At 42.2% G+C, this 21,553-nt stretch overlaps 1 protein-coding gene across 1 annotated transcript; it reads left to right on the forward strand.

Annotated features, from left to right (window-relative positions):
* Positions 1-147: 147 nt before the first annotated feature.
* Positions 148-19,135, forward strand: RND3 (Rho family GTPase 3; the record flags this gene model as incomplete). Its single annotated transcript, XM_080720022.1, has 5 exons — positions 148-297; positions 775-862; positions 12,778-12,887; positions 15,905-16,039; positions 18,884-19,135. The coding sequence occupies 5 exons, from the start codon at positions 148-150 to the stop codon at positions 19,133-19,135; spliced, it is 735 nt and encodes a 244-aa protein (XP_080576148.1).
* Between the last annotated feature and the right edge of the window lie 2,418 nt (positions 19,136-21,553).

Genomic DNA, 21,553 nt, shown 5'->3' on the forward strand with positions numbered 1-21,553 from the left:
TCCGCGCTGCGCTTCACGGGTTCTCCCAGCCTTGCGATTTATTTTTATATCTGCATTTTATATAGAGAGAAATATACATATATATATATATATATATTTTCTGCTTAAGAGAACAGTCCTGTTCCGAGAGAAAATAAGGCAACATCAATGAAGGAGAGAAGAGCCAGCCAGAAATTATCCAGTAAATCTATCATGGATCCTAATCAGAACGTGAAATGCAAGATAGTAGTCGTGGGAGACAGTCAGTGCGGGAAAACGGCGCTGCTGCACGTCTTCGCCAAGGACTGCTTCCCCGAGGTGAGTGCGGCGGCCCTGGCTGGTAGGGGTCGGAGCCTGGGGTCTTCCGTCTAGCGGCGCGCCTCGCCTCGCTGCTCCCCTGCGCCCGGATTTCCTTTTTAAAGTCATTATCCTCACCCTTTACCGCTGCCCTTTCCCCCCGCGGTCACACTGCTGGGAAAGGGAAAGTGCGCTGGAGAAGCTTTTAGGGGTCGGGACGCGGGGGCGCACGGGCTGCGGGCTCCTGAAACTTGTTCTTTACGGTGCGCGGAGCCTGGGGAAGGGGGATTTGGGTCAGCCTGTCTCGGAGAGCCGAGTCGGCAGACGGGGATTTCGGGGGAGGGCCCACGTGTTTAGTGTGTAGTCTGATGTGTGCTTTTTTAAATTTTTAATTGGGTACAGGACGAGGCGATTATCAGAAAGTGTTCGATGGGTGTCGTGTATTTTAAAATAACCTCTTTGCCCTCCCTTTCCTTCTTCTTCTGTCCATTTGTACAGAATTACGTCCCCACAGTGTTTGAGAATTACACGGCCAGTTTTGAAATCGACACACAAAGAATAGAGTTGAGCCTGTGGGACACTTCGGGTAAGAGTCACCGACCGCGTGGCGCGGGGGGCCTCGGGTGCGCACCTGGGATCTCCGCGCCCTGCCTTTAAGTCGGCCCGGGGAGGGATTCCCACGGTCCCCGCTGGGTGACAATTTTATCTTTTCTGGGTGGGGGCGGGGCACGCCATCGGGAGGGGAGGGGAGGGCGCCGTGTGCCCGCAGGGTGACCCCCACGGTGGGAGCCGCCAGTGCCCTGCTGCCCGGGCGCGGTCTGGCTCCGGGTGGCCGGGTGGCCCGATGCCGGGCGTGCGAGCTCCCGGGAAGCGCCCGCGCCCTGGCGGGGAGGCGGGGAGCGCGGGCAGCCGCGGTGGGAGAAAATCCCCGAGCCACGCGGTTGCTAGCGGATTCCGCGCTGGGGAGAGAGTAACACGAACGGCGGCAGCCGGCGCCCCTGACGCCTACTGCGAGGAATGCGCCGGCGGCGCGGGCCGGGCAGCCCCGGGCCTCCCCCAGCGCCGCCTCCAGCGCGAGCCCCCGCACCGCCCGCCCGGGACCCTGCTTCCCGCCCCCGACCTCGCTGGTCTTCCCCCAGCCCTATTGCATCACCCTCCGCGGGCCTGCTGGGCCTGGGGCAGCGCTGTTCGCCTTTGACCTTCCCGTCTACTTGAATTATTGGCGCCCTCGCGGGTTATTTTCTAAAGTGCGGGGTTCAAGGCCGGGTTTTGGCCTTCCCATGCGCCCACCCACCTCCCTGGCGCCTCGATAGGGAGGGTCAAATATTTGCTTCTGGGAAGGCTTCCAGTCCTCAGTTCTAGGGGTACAGACCCGGTCAAGGACGGTGGGGGCTGGGAACCACCTGGAATCTGGGTTTGGAACCCCAGCACCCGCCGCGGTGTCTGGCCATAAGGGAATGCTGTTTGCAGAAAGGGTGTCTTTGGAGACGCTGGAACTGCCAGGCGGGCAGGGTAAAGGGCCCTGCGCATGGAGAGCTGGCCCGCTGGTACATCAAGCCCAATCCAGGGCGAAACTAGCGAGCAGGAGCGCGCAAGTGCCAACAAGCAGGTTTTGGTGTCAGGCTGGGGAGCCCCGGGGTGGAGCAGCGCGCAGCTTGGGAGTGGCCTCGCAGGGGTGCTCCTGTGAGCTTGACCCTACCCTGGGCTTGAACCTGGGCAGCTCCGTAAGGTCCGTGGAGGATTGAAGAGCCAGAGGAAAGGGCTAGACTGGCAGGGTCGCCAGAAGCAGTCCCTTGCACAAAGGCTAGGCTAGCTAGAAGTTTCGCACGAGCGCCTCTCACGGCGGGTGCCAGATGCTCCCCTGCTGCAGTGAGAAGGGCTGATTTAGTTTCCCCCTGGAGAGCCAGGCTCTTCCTGCCAAGGGTTACAGAGCCAGGACTTCTCCGTGTTTCTTGTGGTGTTTGGGAGGGGGAAGGGTTGCACATGCAGACTCCATACTCCAGAGAAGGCGTTGGTGGGACAGAATTCCGATGCTTTCTCTAATGTCAGTAGTTTCTATCAGAATTATTGCACAGCCTAGTACTAATGGGCTCCAGTTCCCAGACAGATCATGGTAATCCTTTACCCGGTGGGCCGGACAGCTGGTGTGTTCTGATAATTAGCACCAGTACTCCCTTCCCCCCTAGCCCTGTTTGGACCTAATGCTTGGTAAGAATTATTTAGGCCTGGGGTGGGTCATTGGGTCTGCTCCAGGCCTTAATACAAAACTGCGTTTAGCTCTGAGCCCCTGGTTACCACGGATTTCCGTGTCCAAATCCTCTACCTCCCTGGGTCTCATTTTCACCATCTGTAAAGAGGGCACTGAGCTGGATATCGTGCAGGATCTCTCCCAGCTATCCACTTTTGGCTTCTACACTGGACAGAAAGTCTTTTTGTTTCCCAGGCTGTTGGTTGGCTTCAGCTCTTAGTCCCATTGGGTCTGGCATCGGGAGCTGGGTTTTCCACAGCCTACACAGCAAGCCAGGTTCTGGGCAGAGCCAGGTTTCCTAGTGGATTCAGGAATGAGGCTCATTTGGATAGGGAGGGGGTGGGTGGGCTTACAGGAATGCTGGGCTCTGCATCCTTGTCTCAGTCTTCAGGAGTCACAGGACCACCAACAGAGATTTTAGATTCGGTGCCCAAAGGGTGAAATTGACTTTATTTTTTTAGGAAAGAAAAGACATACTGTTTTTCAAAGGCTAGAAAATAAACAAAATAAGGACAGTTTATAGTTGGAATTGTTCTTCAAACGTGCAGATAAATATTTCGGCTATTTTTCAGCATTTAATCAAAACCCGACAGTTCATAGTCTCTGCACACATGGCAGAATGCCTTGCACACAGTAGTCACCCAATAAAATCTGATGAATGCAGTTTCCAAGGAGATGAGGTTTGCTGACATTTATCGCCACTGGATTCCCTGTGCTCTAAGAATGGCAACGTTATAAATATTGCCTTCCCTCAAATTAAGATAAACACCTGAAATGAAATGAGCAGTAAAATAATCACTTGTGCTTTTTATTTAATCAAACAAAAACCTTTGTGTCTCACTAAAATAGAAAGGTTTGAAAACTGATTATGGAAGGATTGTACTGCAGATTTATCCAGTAATGAGATCTTACTTAGAATTTAGACTTATACAAATGGAAAAAGAGGCCTAAGGGAGTTAGTTATTTAGAATTCCATTATGGTGTTTGTGAGGTGAGATCTGAGTTAATTAAAGTCACCAAGAACTGCTTAAATTCTAAGAATAGCCTGTTTCCACCAAAAAGGGTTTGTCATTCATGAGAAATACATTCAGCTAACCACATTAGCAGCTAACCATTTCAGGTATCTTCAACAACATTTTCCCATTTTATTCCAATCTTTTCACGGCAAATCTTAAAACAAGACTGGTTTTTGGACAAATGTTTGACATTTTCTTTGCCCAGGAAGACATTTTGTTTAGTTCAGCCTGTAAAAAATAACCACCTATGCCTTATGTCTCTTGCTATATTATATTTCCAAACTACTGCAATCAACTTAACTCTGGAGAGAAGATCCCAAGACAAACCTGCAGAGTCCTATACGTCTTTTTTTTTTTTCCTCGCAGAACTTCATGAAAGAGATTTTATATTGGGAAATAAACTGAGCATTCTTAACTTTTCTTACATAAACGATGGAGATAGTATAAAAACTTTGTCCTTTGAATTGCATTTCTGTTTTGTTCAGCCTCCTAGCAGAGGAGAAACCATTTCAGAGACAGAAGCAGTTCTTCTCTTATCTGGCCTCTGTAATTGGACAGTTTTTCAAAGCCGGCCAGTTTTTTTCTCCCAGTCGACATGTGGTCATACATAAGCAAACCTCTGCCAATGCAGATGTGGGAAAGGTCAAGTGAAAGTAGAAAATGTTGGATCTCTGCACCAAGAGAAAAGAAAATCATTCATTCCATACTTCTTGAGGCCCAGTAACTTAACATTTCCTTCCTTTGTCCCTTCTTTTTATATCTAGTATATGCAGGTCCTCTGGTAGGCTTTTCGCAGCAGTGCTAATTACAACATGGTCCTGCCCCACAGAAACCTAAGTTGGTTGGGGACCTGGTGAGAAAGCAACTTTTCTCATTTAGTGTAGTTCATTGCCAGCCTGTGATGGTCCCAATATTGTTGAGGTCTTGAGCCCTGATGCCCTGTTCCACTTGGTTGCCCAGGCATTTCCCTTATTGGGTTTCTCTAGTGCTTTATATAGACCCCATAAATCCTCTTCAGGTAGGAAATAGCCCCCCTGCAAGTCTGCCAGGAACAACCCAGGTAAAAACAACCATGAAGCACGCTGTACCCCTTGGTTTTTTATGGTTACTGAAAGTACTCCAGCCTCCCAAAGTAAATTTAAATAGTACCATCACTTTAGAATCGTCCAAAGGGGGATATTTATTTTTATATTTTTAAGTTTTTATTCATTTATTTATTTATTTTTGTGGTACTGGGGATGGAACACAGGGGCCTTCTACCTCCGGGCTACACTCCCAGACCTATTTTATATTTTATTTGGAAACAGGGTCTCTTAAGCCAGCTGAGGCTGGCTTCAAACCTGCGGATCCTCCTGTCTCAGCCTCCCAAGCGTGGGGATTACAAGCATGCGCACCACACCCGGCTCAAAGGGGGATATTTAAAGGCAGTATTCTGTGGCCCATAATTTCTTCATTTTGTTAGTTCCCTTTCAATATAAAATGAGCACTGTTATTAATAGTTGCTGAAGGGATTGGAATGATTTTTAGATTCACCCAATGAGTTTCTCCAAAAACAATGGACAGTGGCTTTATTTTGGAATGATAAGGAGACCAAAGTAGTTCTAGTATCTTGTGCTTCAAAGTCTGTCACATATACCACCAAGGATAGATGCAATTTGTAGCACAAAGCCAACTGCCTACTAATAATAGAAACTTAGTCATTTAAGGATCACCATATCTTTTCCGAGGAGATTTGATTACAGTGTAATTTCACCACATGTTATTTAGGGAGTAATAATCATTCATGCCAGCTTTTAACCAAGGCAAGTTAATGCACATATTATTTAAGGCATATTATTAGTTTCAAAATATTCAATTCAGCTGCTAAAATTCCGCACAATAACTATGCGATTGCCTCATGAACACTTTTGAATCTTGTCAAGATACAAGATTCTTTTAGGCCCCAAGGGCTAAAGTTAGCACTTCCTACATTAGCATTTTGCATTATTAACAGAGATTGTCATGTACTTTAAGTTTTAAGGAAACAGGGAGAAAAGAAACATCTTAATTGCTTATGACTTTACTATGAGGATAAACTCCTATAATGTGCCTATATTATTATATTAACAGTTTGTACATCAAATTCGAAGAATAGTCTTAGTGGCCAGGGCTCAAATGACATATTTCTTAACAAGAGTGGAAATGTTTCAGCAGTTTTGAAGATTAGTATATAATTAATCCAGAAAAGCAGCTTAAAAAGGGATCGCTGGTTCCGTGTGTGTGTGTGTGTGTGTGTGTGTGTGTGTGTGTGTGATTTAACATATAAATGAACACATCTGGCCATGGCTTATAGACATGATTTTAGAACCAGTAAACCTATTTTAGGGCACCTTGTGTGCATAGATCTGGTGCTGTGGGGACCAGGGAATGGTATCAAGTTGAGCAGGTTCAGCTCCCGCCCTTCAGGTGAGTATAGTAGTGTCTGGGTGACAAGACAAACACAAATGGTGAAAATATGGGCGATAGTAGCACTGAAAGAGGGAAATTTCACTGGTAACTTAAAACCAGATGAGGACTCAAAGTAAGTGTGAGGAGTTAAGTTGAAGAGACAGACCTGTGAGCTGGAGCCTGAGCAGGGTAAGAAGTTCTGTGCCAGGCATATGGGACATACGAGGGACATGGAAACATGTCCTCATCCTGGATACAGGAGGCTGAGCCTGGACCAGCGGAGGCCGGGTTCACACAAAGAGTTGTTGAAGGCCCTGTGGTCAGCCCCAACCTCCTGCCTCAGGTCTTCCTGCTCGCTGACGTCTACCACCATTCCTGTTCTTGACTCAGTTCTTGAAGTCCTTGCCATCCCTCTTCCTCCTCGGAGACATCCTCACATTTAATGAGTCCTCAGGAAAACAAGATTCTTGAGGTTCACAATTCCATCTTACCCCTTCTTAGAGAAAAAAAAGAGGATAAGAATTTACCCAGGAGCCAGAGAAGCATGGGTGTTTATGGCGTCAATATTAAGAGCAAACTTGCAGAAAAGCACAGGTTTCATTTTGTGGTAATGATGTCTATCTAGGAGCTTAGGGGTTCAAAACCAGGTTCAGTTCTTAAAGAGTTCTCACACTCTGTAAGAGGTATGGGCTCAAGGCAAAACTTAGATAGCTTGAATGATGGTTTTCAATAAACAGTGCATAAAACTGCATGTGAAGGTTTATCTACCATGCAACAATTTCCATTGAAACCCATGGGATCTTCCCCCCAAAAGAGGAGGAGGTGCAAATTCTTGAGTCTTTATCTGCCTCTAGATTTTTTTTTTCCAAAATCATAGTTAGTGCTAGGTTTTTTCAATCTCATTTCATGCCAGCTGGCTCGTATCAATAGTGAGGTGTCCAGACTGGTCATTCTGATGCTACCTGAAATAACCAGATGATTGCTCATTAATCCAATTCTTTTCATGAAAATGTGGCACAATGAGCCAGTAGTGTTTCCAGTTAGTGCACAGGATCTGGTGGGCTGTGCCAAATGAATTAGACGTGCCTGGGTCATTTTTTGATCTCTTTGAAATATCTTCTCAGTTATTACATATTGACAACTTTCTCAGAGTCCCCTTTGGCCAAAACAAATTTTATTGACATGGAATGTGAGCTTCCTCAAAAGTTTGACCACGTGTTGTGCACATTGGTTTTGAAAAATGATCCTGATGACATAGTATGCAGCAAAGCGATTCACTCATGGGACACCACTGTAAGGAATCTGACTCTTATGAAACATAAAAGTTTCAACCTGTGACTAAATGACAGTGTAATTTAAAAAAACAAAACAATGCATACATAATCTTATTCCTAAAGTTCTATGACTCACCAGAGTTGTGTGGCCAGTAAAATATTTTGATTCTCATATTTTTAAGCATCTGAATAAGACAAGAAGTTTAATGCTAAAGTTTTATTTAAAGCCCCATAAGTAGCAATTTTATTTTTACCTGTCTGACTTTCTAGCCAACTCTGTGTTCCTAGTCCTCCCAGAAATAAAAAGTTGATTCAACTTTAATAGCAAGACAAAAATGCCCACAACTTTTCATAAGATCAGTTCATAATTTCTGAAAATCTGATTCTATAGAACAAACATGCCCTTCCTGGGAATGTTTGTGGCATATTTGAGAGTATAGTATTTGCAATGCATACAGTTGGAAAAAGTGTTAAGCAGTTTTCCACTGAGCCAGATATAAAAGTTCTGCCTAGACTCGACTCACATTCCTGAGATGGCTGCTCATTTAAAGCTTTCACTCTGATTAGAGATGGCATGAGGAAGTGTATAACTCCTGTAATAATTGGGTACACCATGCTCACCATACAGTCTACATGTTAGCTGCTGTTTGGTACAGATGTCCTCTTGGTGGTCCCTAAAAATACCAAAAGTTAATATATTTTCTCTGCCAAGAATTTGCAGTATTCTGAACTTAACTGTTCCTTGCTAGGAATTCCTTATGAGGGGGGGAAAAAAAACTTTTCAAATTAAGGCTGAGATCTAAGAAGTTATAATTGAAAAATTTGCAATGAGTAGAGTTCTCAGTTCCCAGATTCCTCTCAAGCCTGACAGTGCTTGAACTGGTTTTGCAAAAGGTTCATAAAGCCTACCTTTTAGGCATGCATCTTCTTACATATACGTTTAATTATGTGCATATATGGTATGTTCTATCATCTCTGCAAAAGGGTGACTTCAACAAGCAGGTATGTGTCTGAAGAATTAGTTTCTGGGCGAGGCACTTTGTGACTATTCTTGGGTTGGAAATTTTGCTCTCACTCGAAATTAATGCTCTTAGAGACAAAGATGGGTAGAACTGCAATTTCAAAAGCCTTTTAGAACTCTGCTGACGTTTGCCGAACTCGAGCAACTAAGAATCCCCAAAGCACACTTAGACCAGTCTATACCTGAGCAAAGTGCTTTGATTATATTTTTTGGAGGGTACACATTTTGTACATGCAGTGTAGTTAATTTTTGTATAATAATGGGATTTTCTACAATTTTCCCTTTGCTGGTCTGGTAGTTTACTTAGAAAAGACCTCGAAACAGTGCTGTGGGCTTAAAGTTTTAGAAAGTAAAAAAGAGAAACGCTGTATTTGAGAATTTCCATATGCATAGGCATATTCCACATACCAAGAGTTTTATTTCACAGGCAAAGCTCAGTACTTAGATTTATTGGACTTTAACTGTAGTATATTCCTAGGTACTTAAGTACACTCTGGCAGCTTGCTTATTTATCAGTGCCCACTGTGGAGTGCAGTTAAATCCTAATACTTGCACCCAGGGTAAAAAATGGGAGCTTCTTATGTGCATCTTTAAAGAAAACTTATAGAAGTTGGTGTTTTCGTTGTTTGGCTTCACAGGGTCTGGTGACTTTTCTGGAGGGAGGCAAGAGTCAGGGCAGATTTTGTTACTGCTTTATTGGATTACTTTTGGCTTTTTTCTTGGGTGTCTCTTCTGCCTCCCAGTCTTGCTTCTCACTTGACAGGGGCATTCCTGAGATTCCTTTTTCTTTTCTCTTGGCTAGGAGGTATCCCACACATGCCTGAGATGGCTCTGCCCTCCCCAGCTTTGTTTCCTTTGTGAGGTGGCTGGGGCTTGATTAGGAAGAAAAGGGGAGAATTCAAAATGCATAAACATTAAAGTTACACAGAATTTTTTTTTCTACTCTCCTGCAATTCCTTCTTAGTTGATGAATTGTTAGATTTTTTTCCCCCAGTAAGATATTTCTTTTATAATCCTATATCAGTTTCTCTGAAAAAATAGAGGCAATAGTTTTCACTATTCAATAAAACGTTTTAACCTTAACCTATTGAAAATTACACTGAATACATAGGCTTGCACACAGGGTAAAAAATTGTTCACTTCCCTTGTGTTGTGTTTATGCAGTTAGCGCTTTGGAAGCTTCTCGTGTGCATCTTTAAAGAAAAGTTACAGAAGTTGGTCTTTTTGTTTGGCTTCACAGGGTCTATTATCATCAGTGGACAGGCAAATTATGTTTGCAACTACTAAATGTGGGGATCAGTTTTATTAATACCTTTGGTCATTCTTGTAAATGCAACCCTCTTTATTAGCAAAAGTAATAGGACCAGATCAAAGTGTCATTCCTAATTAGAGCTTGTTAAAACTCTTAAAAAATTACCTCTTTTCCTCCACTAGTTCCGTGGTTTATTTCTCATGAACATTTACACTACCCATGTATTTTTATTCAAACTGTACAGCCAAATTAAAAAAAAAAAAAATCAGGCCAGAGTCTACATGTTGTGGTTATTTGTATATTCTCACTGGGCCAAGAAGCCTGCCCACTTGATTTCTGCACCCTGGCAGGTGGCAGGTGATGGGGATGGGGGGGGGGCTGAACACAAAGCTACATCTCCTTTGTGGCTGCAACATGGTGGGGGAGGGGAAGCAGTCCACAAAGGGCAGAGTGTGCTGGGCAGTGGCTGGTGGTAGCCTGAGTGTAGACACCATCCCTCTGGATCTTCCTACTAGTCCCAGTTTATCTTCTACTATTTTTGCCCCTTTAGAGTTCTTCAACTACTTTCCCTAATTTTTGCATTTGGAAAAGATGGTCTATGTCGTTATATGGAGTAGTCTTAAGAGCCCAATGATCAGTCACTGCTCAGATCATACAACAAATATCCTGTCCCAAAGGAGACAAGCATTTGGAGAAGCCAGTCTCTTAAGTCCAGGTCTGCTTGCAACTGGAAAATGTCTAGAGTTAGCTTTCCTAATGTGAATAATTTCCCCAAAACTGATTGCTGAAGTCCAGTTGGGTTTCTGACAGTGCTAACTATTGGTGGTACTGACTGGGGTCAGGTCATCTCTTATTCACTCTGGAGAGCAGAGGAAACCTCGTGTACATGTCCAGTGTGTGAGTGTCCACTCTGATCCAGAATTTTTTGTCTTTGGAAAGAGACACCTGAATGCTTACAGGAGAAGCTATGTCAAAGTGTTAGACTTTGGGCATAGAAACAAGGAAAATTATAGAAAATGTCTGAACTGTAGCACTATCATGGAAATAGCAATGTATTCACAAGTAGTGGTGAGCTGGCTCATTTCTTATGCCTCTCAAAAATGTTTCAATGAGTCAACTATTTGTAGATTATTATTCTTGTAAGTTTGGGTTTCTTGAAGTGGCTAAAAAGATAGCTCCAGCTTGTCATTTTCAGAGACAGCCTCGTTCTGATTTATCTTAATATTTAAAATGTCTTGACTTTTTAAACTCTAAACCTTCTAAGCTGAGGAAGTATCTTTCAGTTGTCAGGCTTCATGACATGAAATTCTGGGTTAATCACACTTATTTTCCTGATTCCTAGAGCTTGCTTCCTTGGTTATTAGACACACTTGGCTTGAGGTGTGCAAGCCACTGTGAGCTGCCTTGGGAGAATGCAGGGTGATGCTGTCCTACACAGTCACTTCTAGGTCCCAAGAACAAGCTTCTGAAATTTTGATCCTGACAGAAATATGAAAGATGATTTTATCTGAAAGCCTTCTTTCTCTTTTCCTGACTTTGATCATCAAGGTTAGAACTTATCAGGAGACAATATATCATATTTTTTTAAAAAATAGAAAATGACATACAAATGAAATATAGTTTCAAAAAGACTTTGATGCTTTCCAGTTTCTTTCTTTACTCTGGAATCAAATATATATAGCCAGGTGTGGTGGCGCACTCCTGTAATCCTAGTACTTGGGAGGCTGAGACAGGAAGATCATAGGTTCAAAGCCAGTATGCAGTAACTTAGGGAGATCCTTTTTCAAAATAATACTAAAAAAAAATAGGTATGGGGATATAGCTCAGACATAGAATGTTCCTGGGCCTTGGGTTTAATCCCCAGTACCATAGTACCATAGTTTGTGTGTGTGTGTGTGTGTGTGTGTGTGTGTGTGTGTGATTTTTTTTCATGTTATATTTGTGAAATGTCGGTATCCAAGAACAATTTCTTGAGAAAGTAACAATTGGCAAGCTGTATTTAAGTTTATAGTCATAGTGCTTAATAATTATTGGCCTCATGTAATTACTTATCCTTTGGAATTCTTGAAGGAGTGGAAGAAACTTCTTGAGTGATTAGAAGGCTCTGTGGTTAAAGTAATTGGCTGGTAAAACTGGACTTTTAGTGTACCCTGGGAATGTTGTATTATACTTCAGTATCACTCTTAGAAATGGAACTATAAGCCGGGCGTGGTGGCTCACACTTGTAATCCCAGCATTCGAGAGGCTGAGACCGGAGGATCGCGGTTCGAGGACAGCTTCAGCTACTTAAGTGAGGCTCTCTGCAACTCAGTGAGACCCAGTTTCAAAATAAAGAATAAAAAATAGGGCAGGGGGTGTAGCTTGGAGGTCGAATGCCCCTGAGTTCCATCCCCAGACCCATGAAAGAAAGAGAGAGAAAGAAAGAAAGAAAGAAAGAAAGAAAGAAAGAAAGAAAGAAAGAAAGGAAGGAAGGGGAACTATGTAAAAAAGTGACAGGATCCAACATGGCATTTATTGCATTCTTTGTTATAACAGGAAGAAAGCCTATATAGGATTTGAAGATAAGCTTAGTGAGTAAGCTCAAAGGTCAGTGGTACAACCAAATTCAGTAACTCTGGAGGTAGGATGATGCTGATACGGTTTGTTGTGGCTCTCCTTGCATGGAGGGACTCGCCAGCTCCTTCCCCTCTTTACCGCCAACCTACTCTTAGGCTGATTTTGAGTTTTGGTTTCTTTTCCCAGCAGTAGCTTAATTTATAGTGTTTGGTACCATTCAGCTTTTAACAATAGTGCCAACACAGCCACAGTAACCCTAGTTAATACTGACTGATCCTTTACTAAATGCCAGGCCCTGCCTGGGTTTGTTTAATCCCAGGTTGTTTAATCCCATATCTATGTTGTCGTCATCTTTTATGAGAGAAAATTAGAGACACAGAGTCCTAAGGCTACCTGGATTCCTCCTGCTTTACCCAGGTACCTCCTGGCTCTAGTCTTTTAACAATATGGATCTTACCTTTAGATCTTGACTCCCTTCCAGTGCAGGTGAGATACGTGTGAGGTGTCATTCGTCTTCTGGTAGAGATTGAAAATATTTGTAACGTGGTTTTTGTGTGTTTGTTTGCATTTTTTCCCCAAGAGCTGGGGGAAGTAGGGGCAGGGCGTCCATGTGGCAGTCAAAGGATTTCTCTCAAAAGCAGAGAGTTCATGGAGGACAGGCAAAGAGGACTTAAGTCTGAAATGTGTGTGTCTTTGTTTCTTTTCAGGTTCTCCTTACTATGACAACGTCCGCCCCCTCTCATACCCAGATTCAGATGCTGTGCTGATATGCTTTGACATCAGTAGACCAGAGACTCTGGACAGTGTCCTGAAAAAGGCAAGTACCGGAGAGTGATTGCATAGTTCAGTGCTTGGCTGGGTGTAAGACAGAAACATGGGGTTGGCTGGGAAGCTTGAAGACTCTAGTTACTTCACTGCCTTGAATTTTGTATTTAAAACATTGGAAAGGACACTCATATCCAGGCAGGTGTGTCACTAGTTTTGATGATAAGTCTGTTTGAAAGTCTGTGCATAAATCTCTAAAACAAAACACCCTTTAAGATCTTCCATGTTTGTTGGCTTTTTTGGAGGAAGTAGCACAGCTTAAACAGTTATGTTTGAATATTTGTCTTCCTTCCTTCCTTCCTTCCTTCCTTCCTTCCTTCCTTCCTTCTTTCCTTCCTTCCTTCCTTCGTCAGGCAGATTGAACCTTAGTTTACAGATTTACATTTGACCTCAATTTAGATACTAAACTAATTGCAGTAATAGTTACTTTAATAAAGAAGCTGCATTACAGTTATTTACTAGCAACAGAAATGGAACTAGTGTAGAAGGAATAGGAGTGTGTTTCCAGACCTGGAACATGTGAATTATGGTCAGGCATTTGTCAAATCTAATGAACATAGTCATTGTAAACACATTATAAATGATCAGGATTACCTGGTTTCTGGAGGCAAAGGTAAGTCAGGTTCTGAAGTTGAAGAGGAACCTGAGGAAGCTCTGGACAGAAGGAACCAGGGAGAGATCAAGAGAAAGGGGCCCAGATAAAGGGGTCGCAGGTCATGGAGAGGCCAGTGCACGAAAGGCGTGTTCCTTGGCCTCCAGTGCCTGGGACTCTGTCCCTGGGAAAGGTGCATGCTCGTCAACGGAGCAGTGTTGATCAGCTGCCAGCTCTTTTCTTAGCTCTGGCTTGAGTGCTGTGGTGTTTCAGAGTCGGACCCTTGCTGGAACAACCCCCTTATGTGTGTGGCTTAGACACAGGACGCGGTTGAGAGCAAGGTGTTGTCAACTGAGCGGTCACCCATGTGGCCCAATCAGAGTGAGTCCAGAAGAGACTGAGGACAGGCACTTGTGTTGATGGCTTTGGGTTTTACTTTTTGGTTGGTTTTGATTGAGTTCTTTTGGCTTTCACTTTCGTGGGATTTGAAATTGTGTTAAAATTTTTTTTGTGTGTTAATTAATATTTCTTTATGGTATTTGATGTTTTGGCTTATATGCCATTATAAATTAAGATTTGAGGCTAATTTCTTCTGTCTTTACTAAACATTACAAATGTAGCACATTGAAAATAATGACTTTTTTTAAATAGATCAAAGGCTTTTTCACTTAACTCCTTTTAATGTTGACTAATGTATAGCAAGCACAAATAAGGATAATGTTTGTCAGACTTGGGCAGGAATACACCTTTCATGCTTTGAATGCTTGTAAACAGTTCCTAGACATGCAGAGGGAGACCAGAGTCACTAAGCAGCTGAAGAACAATAGCACATGTCTAGTTCTACCTGTAGATAAAAGAGTTTGCTTATTTACTAGAGTTTTTACTTGATGTGGTCTCAGGTTTTGCATAATTTACAATGAAAAGCCTTTCTCCTGTTTTTTTTTTTTTTGTTGTTGTTGTTGCTGTTTTTTCATCTTCTAAGACCAATGAAGAGTGACTTTGGCCTTTTAGATATTATTGTGTTTTACATTTGTGTTAGGGATAAGATCTCATGGTAACACCCACTATGGTTTGTCTTGGTTAATTGAGTGCTTAAAATTTGTGAATATCAAAGAGGTTAGAGTGACTCAACAGCTGAAAAGATTTTTTAACTCCTTCTTCAATTTATCTTCCAGCTCTAGTTCCAGTGTTACCTAGACATAGTAAATCCTCCTAAATCATTCTGGAGAGAACAAGGCATCAATGGATAGTGAACTAGAGTTCATTGCCCAAGATCACCTGTAGACCTGAAGTTGTCTTCTCTGGTGGTTTCTTAAAATAACCCTTGCAAGATGTCCCTCTGATCTCGTGTTATGCGAATGACTTTATCACCCCTGCTATTCTATGAATTCTCCTCTGTAAGACACAGCTGTGTCTTAATTGTCTTTGTCATAACCACAATCCTTCATAGAGCACTTAAGACATGTTTATGAGTGGGGTGGAAGAGGCTCAGCCCCTCTAACCCCTCCTCTCTGGGAGCCAGAACTGCCCTGTGAACACTCACGACCCCTGACTCCCAGCCTAGTAATGGAGAGCTCAGGCTTGCGGAAGTGAAACCACAAAGTCATCTGTTTGCTTTTTAAAGAGGATGATTAGGATACCCTGCCAGGCATTTCTGGAGGCTCTAATAATTTGGCTTAGGTCATGAATGAACTAGTTAAACTATCCTCGATTGAAATATTTATGGTTTATGCATCTTAAAAACGAATTCCAGGTTATGTGAGCTCTAGGACCAGATGGCTTCCTGATAGTCCGTGCGATGGTTCTTGGTACGTGTCATGGTCTGTGTTCATTTGGCCAATGGAACGGAAGCTTCTGGATGGCAGGGCATTGTGTCTTCTAACTCCTAACTGTAATAAGCTTGGAAACCTATTACAGAGTGTCCAGCACGTGGTGGTGCTTTAGTCTTCTGAGGAGTCTGAGTGCTGCCTGGTGCTGGTGTTGGCCCTGCCCGATTCCCAGCCTTCTTCCTGGAAAGAACCAGCTCAACATAGCTGAGAATATATAGCCATTCTTTAGGACATCTAGTTATTCTTAAAGCGCTTGTCTCTTTCAGAGACACTCCAATAGTTAAGAAATGGTTGAAGCCACCTTCTGACAACACCCAATGAGCCTCTTGCATTGGAAACAGATGAATCATAGAGAATGGGTGATAATACGCATAGACATTCTCTAGTGGGTCCACTTTTAAAAGTAGTACAATTTAATTTCCACCCAGGAAACAAATGCAAATGTGTTCCTTTATCTGAAATGACACTCTTTTTTTTAATGTCCTTTGTAAGTTTCATTTCTATTGTCTGCCAGAAAAATTTTTTCTATCATATAGATACCAACAGTTCTTAATTTTCCATCCTTTTTTTTCTCTTCTTTTCTCACAGTGGAAAGGTGAAATCCAGGAGTTTTGTCCTAACACCAAAATGCTGTTGGTTGGCTGCAAGTCTGATCTGCGGACAGATGTTAGTACATTAGTAGAGCTCTCAAACCATAGACAGACACCGGTGTCTTACGACCAGGTATGTATATTGTCAATGCGTAAAAATAGGTTTCAAATAGCGCAAGAGCTGGATATGGTGATGCACAGCTATAATCTGGCTGAGGCAGGAGTCTTGCAAGTTTGAGGCCAGTTGGGCAAATTATCAAGGCTGTCTCTCAAAATAAAATAAAACTAAAATAAAAAGGGCTGTGATGTAGCTCAGTGATAGAGTGCTCCTCTGTTTGGCCCCCAGTACTGCAATATATATATGAAATTTAAAAAGTCAAAGAAATGAATAATAAATAACATAAAAATTATAATAAATAAAATAAAAATCAGTTGCTTTTCTAAAGGTTCACCCCGCGGTCGTGAAATGTGAGCCGCCCCATCATTCAGTAGTGTGATCACATGAGAATCTGAGCGCATAAATGGCTGATCATATGCCAGGCTTGTATGTCTTGGCAATTCCAAGCGGGTTTAATGTTTAGTACATTTAAGAGAGAATGTAGTAAAGAAAAAAAATCAGTAGTTTTCTTTAAGAGAAGTAATCTCATTTTACACTTAGCAATTCAACCAAATACTAAAACAGGTTGGTGCCAGTGAAGTAGACTACTCCATTTAAACCACGTTTTATAGATTCTACATTTCTATAGGTGTTTCAGGCAAGGATTTAGAAAGGAGAATCAGTTTCAGAAGTTCATTCTGTTAAAATCCACAATGAGATTCCAAGAAGAGTTCTTATCAAAATAGCTAGAATTGAAGCCGGGCGTGGTGGCGCACGCTTATAATCCCAGCATTTGGGAGGCTGAGACCGGAGGATCGGAGGATCGGAGGATCGCAGGTTCATGGCCAGCCTCAGCTACTTAGTGAGGCTCTTTGCAACTCAGTGAGACCCTGTTTCAAAATAAAGAATAAAAATTTGGGCAGGGGGTGTAGCCCAGAGGTCAAATGCCTCTGGGTTCCATCCCCAGACCCGCAAAAAAAAAAAAAAAAAAAGCTAGAATTGTAGTTAGTGTTCATCATTAAAAATACTGCAATCTGATCCTGGCATGGTGGCACATGCTTATAATACCAATCTTTGGAAGGCTGAGACAGGAAGATTCCAAGTTTGTGGCCAGCCTCAGCAAATTAGTAAGACCCTGTTTCAAAATTTAAAAAAAAAAAAAAAAAAATAGGGCTGAGGTATAGCTCAGAGGTAGAATGCCCCTGGGTTGATTCCCCAGCACCACAAAAAACAATAAAACAAAAACAATAAAAACAAAACAAAACTGCAATCTAGGATTGGGGATGTAGCTTAATTGTAGAGCACTTATTGGCATAAGTGAAGCCCTAAGTTTGATACTCAGCACCACAAACATGTGAAAAAAATACTACGATCTTCATCCTGAGTTTCTATTTAACCAACATTTGTTATCTAAATAGGCATGTTGGCGGGCGTGGTGGTGCATACTTGTAATCCCCATGCTTGGGAGGCGGAGACAGGAGGATCGTGCAGGTTTGAAGCCAGCCGCGCTGGCTTAAGAGACCCTGTTTACAAATAAAAATATAAAATAGGTCTGGGAGTACAGCCCGGAGATAGAAGGGTTTCCAGGAACCCCAGTACCACCAAAAATAAATAAATAAAAATAAATAGACCATGTTGCTGGGCATGATGATGCATGCTTGTAATCCCAACACGTGGGAGGCTGAGACAGGAGGATCGCACAGGTTCAAAGCCAGCCTCAGCTACTTAGTGAGGCTCTTAGCAAATTAGTGAGACCCTGTTTCCAAATAAAGTACAAAATAGGTCTGGGAGTATAGCCTGGAGGTAGAAAGCCCCTTGGTTCCACCCCCAGTAGCACACACACACACACACAGAAGACCATGTTAATTATGTATACATATTTACTGTGTATACTTGTTGTACCACCTACATTTGGAAAATACATATTGTATTTCATAAGCTAATAGATGTCATAGTAGTATTAATCCTTTCCTAAATTTATTGTGGCTTAAAGACAACCACAGAAATTGACTTAAAATTGATGTTAAATTCCATTTATTGCTCCTGCGTTTTGTACAACCGCTCGACCAGCTTTGACTGCCATTTATGGTCAAGAGGAGAGAAAGTGAGTGCCCGTGAAGGGCTGGAACCGGCTGAGGGGCCAAATCACCCCTGCTAGAGGGCAGGGAAGTGCAGAATTGAGTTCATGATCTTCAGCTGACTTCTCCAGGAGTAAAGTTCTCTGCTTTGCTGTAACCCCAGAGTACCTTCTAACCCATTACTCTTAGTCACACTTGATAGTACAGATTCACAGCCTCCATAGCTCTTTCCCATGCAACTCCTTTGAATCACCTAGCGTTAAGAACTTAATGATCAGGGCCCGGGGACATTGAACCAGCCCTCAGCGTCTATAGAGAATAGCAGCAGTATCTGTTGAGTAATAATAATTGAGCACCTTAGAGCTAGATCTCTTAACTGCAAATATTCATGAAGTAATAAATAAACTAGTTCAATTTTTTTTTTTTTTTGTGTGTGTGTGTGTGTGTGTGTGTGTGTGGTATTGGGGTTCCTGGAAGTCCTTCTACCTCTGGGCTATACTCCCAGACCTATTTTTATATTTTTATTTGGAAACAGGGTCTCTTAAGCCAGCACGGATGGCTTCAAACCTGCGCGATCCTCCAGTTTCCGCTTCCCAAGCGCGGGGATTTCAAGCGTTGCGCCACCACGCCCGGCTAAAGTAGTTCAATTTTTAAAAACTTTTTTTGCAATGACACTTGGAAAATTCAGTCAATGTTTTTAGGGACTTATTTTGCATTGCAGGATTGTTTTATGGTGTTAGAAGACTCTTCAGATGTTTCTTCCAAAGTCTTATTGCTGATTTGAATTCTTTTTTCTTCTCAGGGGGCAAATATGGCCAAACAAATCGGAGCAGCCACCTACATCGAATGCTCAGCTTTACAGTCAGAAAATAGCGTCAGAGACATTTTTCATGTTGCCACCTTGGCATGTGTAAATAAGACAAATAAAAACGTTAAGCGGAACAAATCGCAGAGGGCCACCAAGCGGATTTCACACATGCCTAGCAGACCAGAACTCTCGGCAGTGGCCACAGACTTACGAAAGGACAAAGCAAAGAGCTGCACTGTGATGTGAACCTTCCCTTCCCTTTAACGAGGACCTGGAACCTAGTGTAAAAAAAAATATATATATATCAAGAGCAAAACAAAAAGGTCAAGTCTGGATGCAGTGCGTGGCGAGAGTCATGTCTAACCACAGGCTTGGGAGGCCCTTAAAAGGATGCCTGTCTTTTTGGAATCCTGTTCTTAGGTTCGGCATGTAGACCGAGTCGTGAGAAGTGAATACGGTGAAGAGTTTTGAAGTGTGACTTGAAAAATATGCCAAAAAAGTGAGCTTCAAATGGGCTAGAGGTCTATGAGGAGGAAGCCGAGTGCCTCCATGAAGAAAAACCACACTCTGAATGGTGCTTGCGTTTTTGGGGGGCGTTTTGTTTTGTTTTGTTTTTTGTTTGTTACAACCTATCACGGATCTCTACTTTGATTTAATTTTTAAATGTGTTTCTATCTCCTTTACAAAAAGTATATATTAATATACCGTCCTCATCGGGGAACTGGCACTGTGACCTTAGCATTTAGTTTTCTAGAGGATGTGATCTAATTTCCTCCTAGCTCATCATTAAAATGGAAATTGTATCAGGACCCATGGGATTCCAGAGGAAACTTTCATGAAGCTCTGAAGTCTTGCCTTCCTGAAGATCGCTGCTGAGCGAGATGGTTCTAAAGAAAGGCTTTTACTGCCTTGCAAGATGTGTAGACTGGCGCTACACAAATCTCATAGATCAAATAGAAAAAAGTGTTGATTTCTGTTCCGTCTGATGGTTCTGTTCACCATTGTGATTGTCATTAACCAGTGGTAAATTGCTCAATGTAATATTTTTGTGTGCTGTTTAGAAGAGGGTGTGTGATTTTTCTATTTCTTTTTTCTTTTTTTTTTTGCCATCGTTGATAAAAATGCAAAGTCAAATAAAAGGTGTCTTGGTTTGATGTCATAGAATGATCCAAGGGGTGAAAATATAGGTGCTGTTTTCACCAGAGAGGTAATGGATGAAGGAATAGTAGCAGAAAGCATAGTTTGTGAGCTGTCTGGAAGTAAGTTACCAAATACACAGAGCAAGAGGATGACTGGGAGACAGAGCTCCAAAATTGGCAGGATTGAATGATCTGTGAGTTTATTTCACTTTTTTTAAAAATGAACGTCAATTGGAGAAGGACCTGCTTACCCAAACTTTAGAGAATTTTTAGTGGAAAATTATGTCAGTCCTGACATAACATGAGGCCATTTCTAAGGAGTGATTGCTAAGCCCTTAGCCAGATTCAGCCAGGATCCATATTCAAGACTTGATGGTAGTTGCATAAAATAATCAGCATTTAATGTAGTTTACAGATCTTTTTCGACCAGTTCCTTTTAGATATTCTCAGAGAAGAAACCAGATCTGACCTGTTTATTGTTGGCGCTTGTTGAAAACGAGCTTTCTTTCCAATGATAATGCTTCATTTTTGAAGTGTTGAAGCCGTGCTCCCATTAAATTGTGGCAGGAGAGGAGATTAAGATAATTATAACACTCAGTTCTATGTCTTACAAGCACTTTGTTTTGTCTCTGCAAGAAAATACCATTCCAAGTCATTTCCCACAAAATACAGACATTTTACCAACATGATACGCTTTGGTCGATGCAGCATTACGCTTTGGGCAGTATTACAAAATAGCTGGCAAGTGCTTTCTGTATTTAAATATTGTAAAAAGAAAATAAGTTATAACTGTTATAAAAGCAGAACTTTCGTTGCATTTTTAAAAAAATGTTGAAGTCACTTTGTATGTTTGTTTGGTCAATGTTTCCTCAGTATTTATTAAAACATACTTTTTTTTTCTTCAAATAAAAAAGTAACCCTGTCTTTGTCTAAATGTGATCTGTCTTTTGTTATCTACTGCCTGATTTTTCTGTTTAGCTTTGTTCTTTAATACAGATGATTGCATATTCTGGCCTAATTTTTCATAAATTAGTTGGCTTTGGAATTTTTAATTTGGATCATTAGTATTTTCTCAGAAAAAAATATAAAAAGAAGTCTGCCAGGCACTGTGGCACATGCCTGCAATCCCAATACTAGGACAGCTGAGGCAGGAGAATCTCAGATTCTAGGATAGACTTGGCAGTCTAGCAAGACTCTTTGGCAACCTAGCAAGACCCTGTTTCACAATTAAAAATAAATAAAACAGGTCTTGGGGTGGAGCTCAGAGATAGAATACTTCTGGGTTCAATCCCTACTACCAAAAAAAAAAAAAAAAAAAAGATGTACATATATATGTGCTCTTCATGAGGATTTTCAATCACAAGAAGAAAATGGGGCATACTTAAATCCAGTGATTTCATCATATACAAAACAAGCTGTGATATTGCTTAAAATTAACGCAGGCAAAGCATGGAGAGTCCTTGAAGTCTTTAAAAATGAGACAGTATGATGCAGCTTCAGGTGGCAGGTTTAATGATAACATAAG

The sequence above is a fragment of the Muscardinus avellanarius genome (assembly GCF_963383645.1).
Source record: "Muscardinus avellanarius genome assembly, chromosome: 2".
In the NCBI taxonomy this organism is placed as follows: Eukaryota; Metazoa; Chordata; class Mammalia; order Rodentia; family Gliridae; genus Muscardinus; species Muscardinus avellanarius.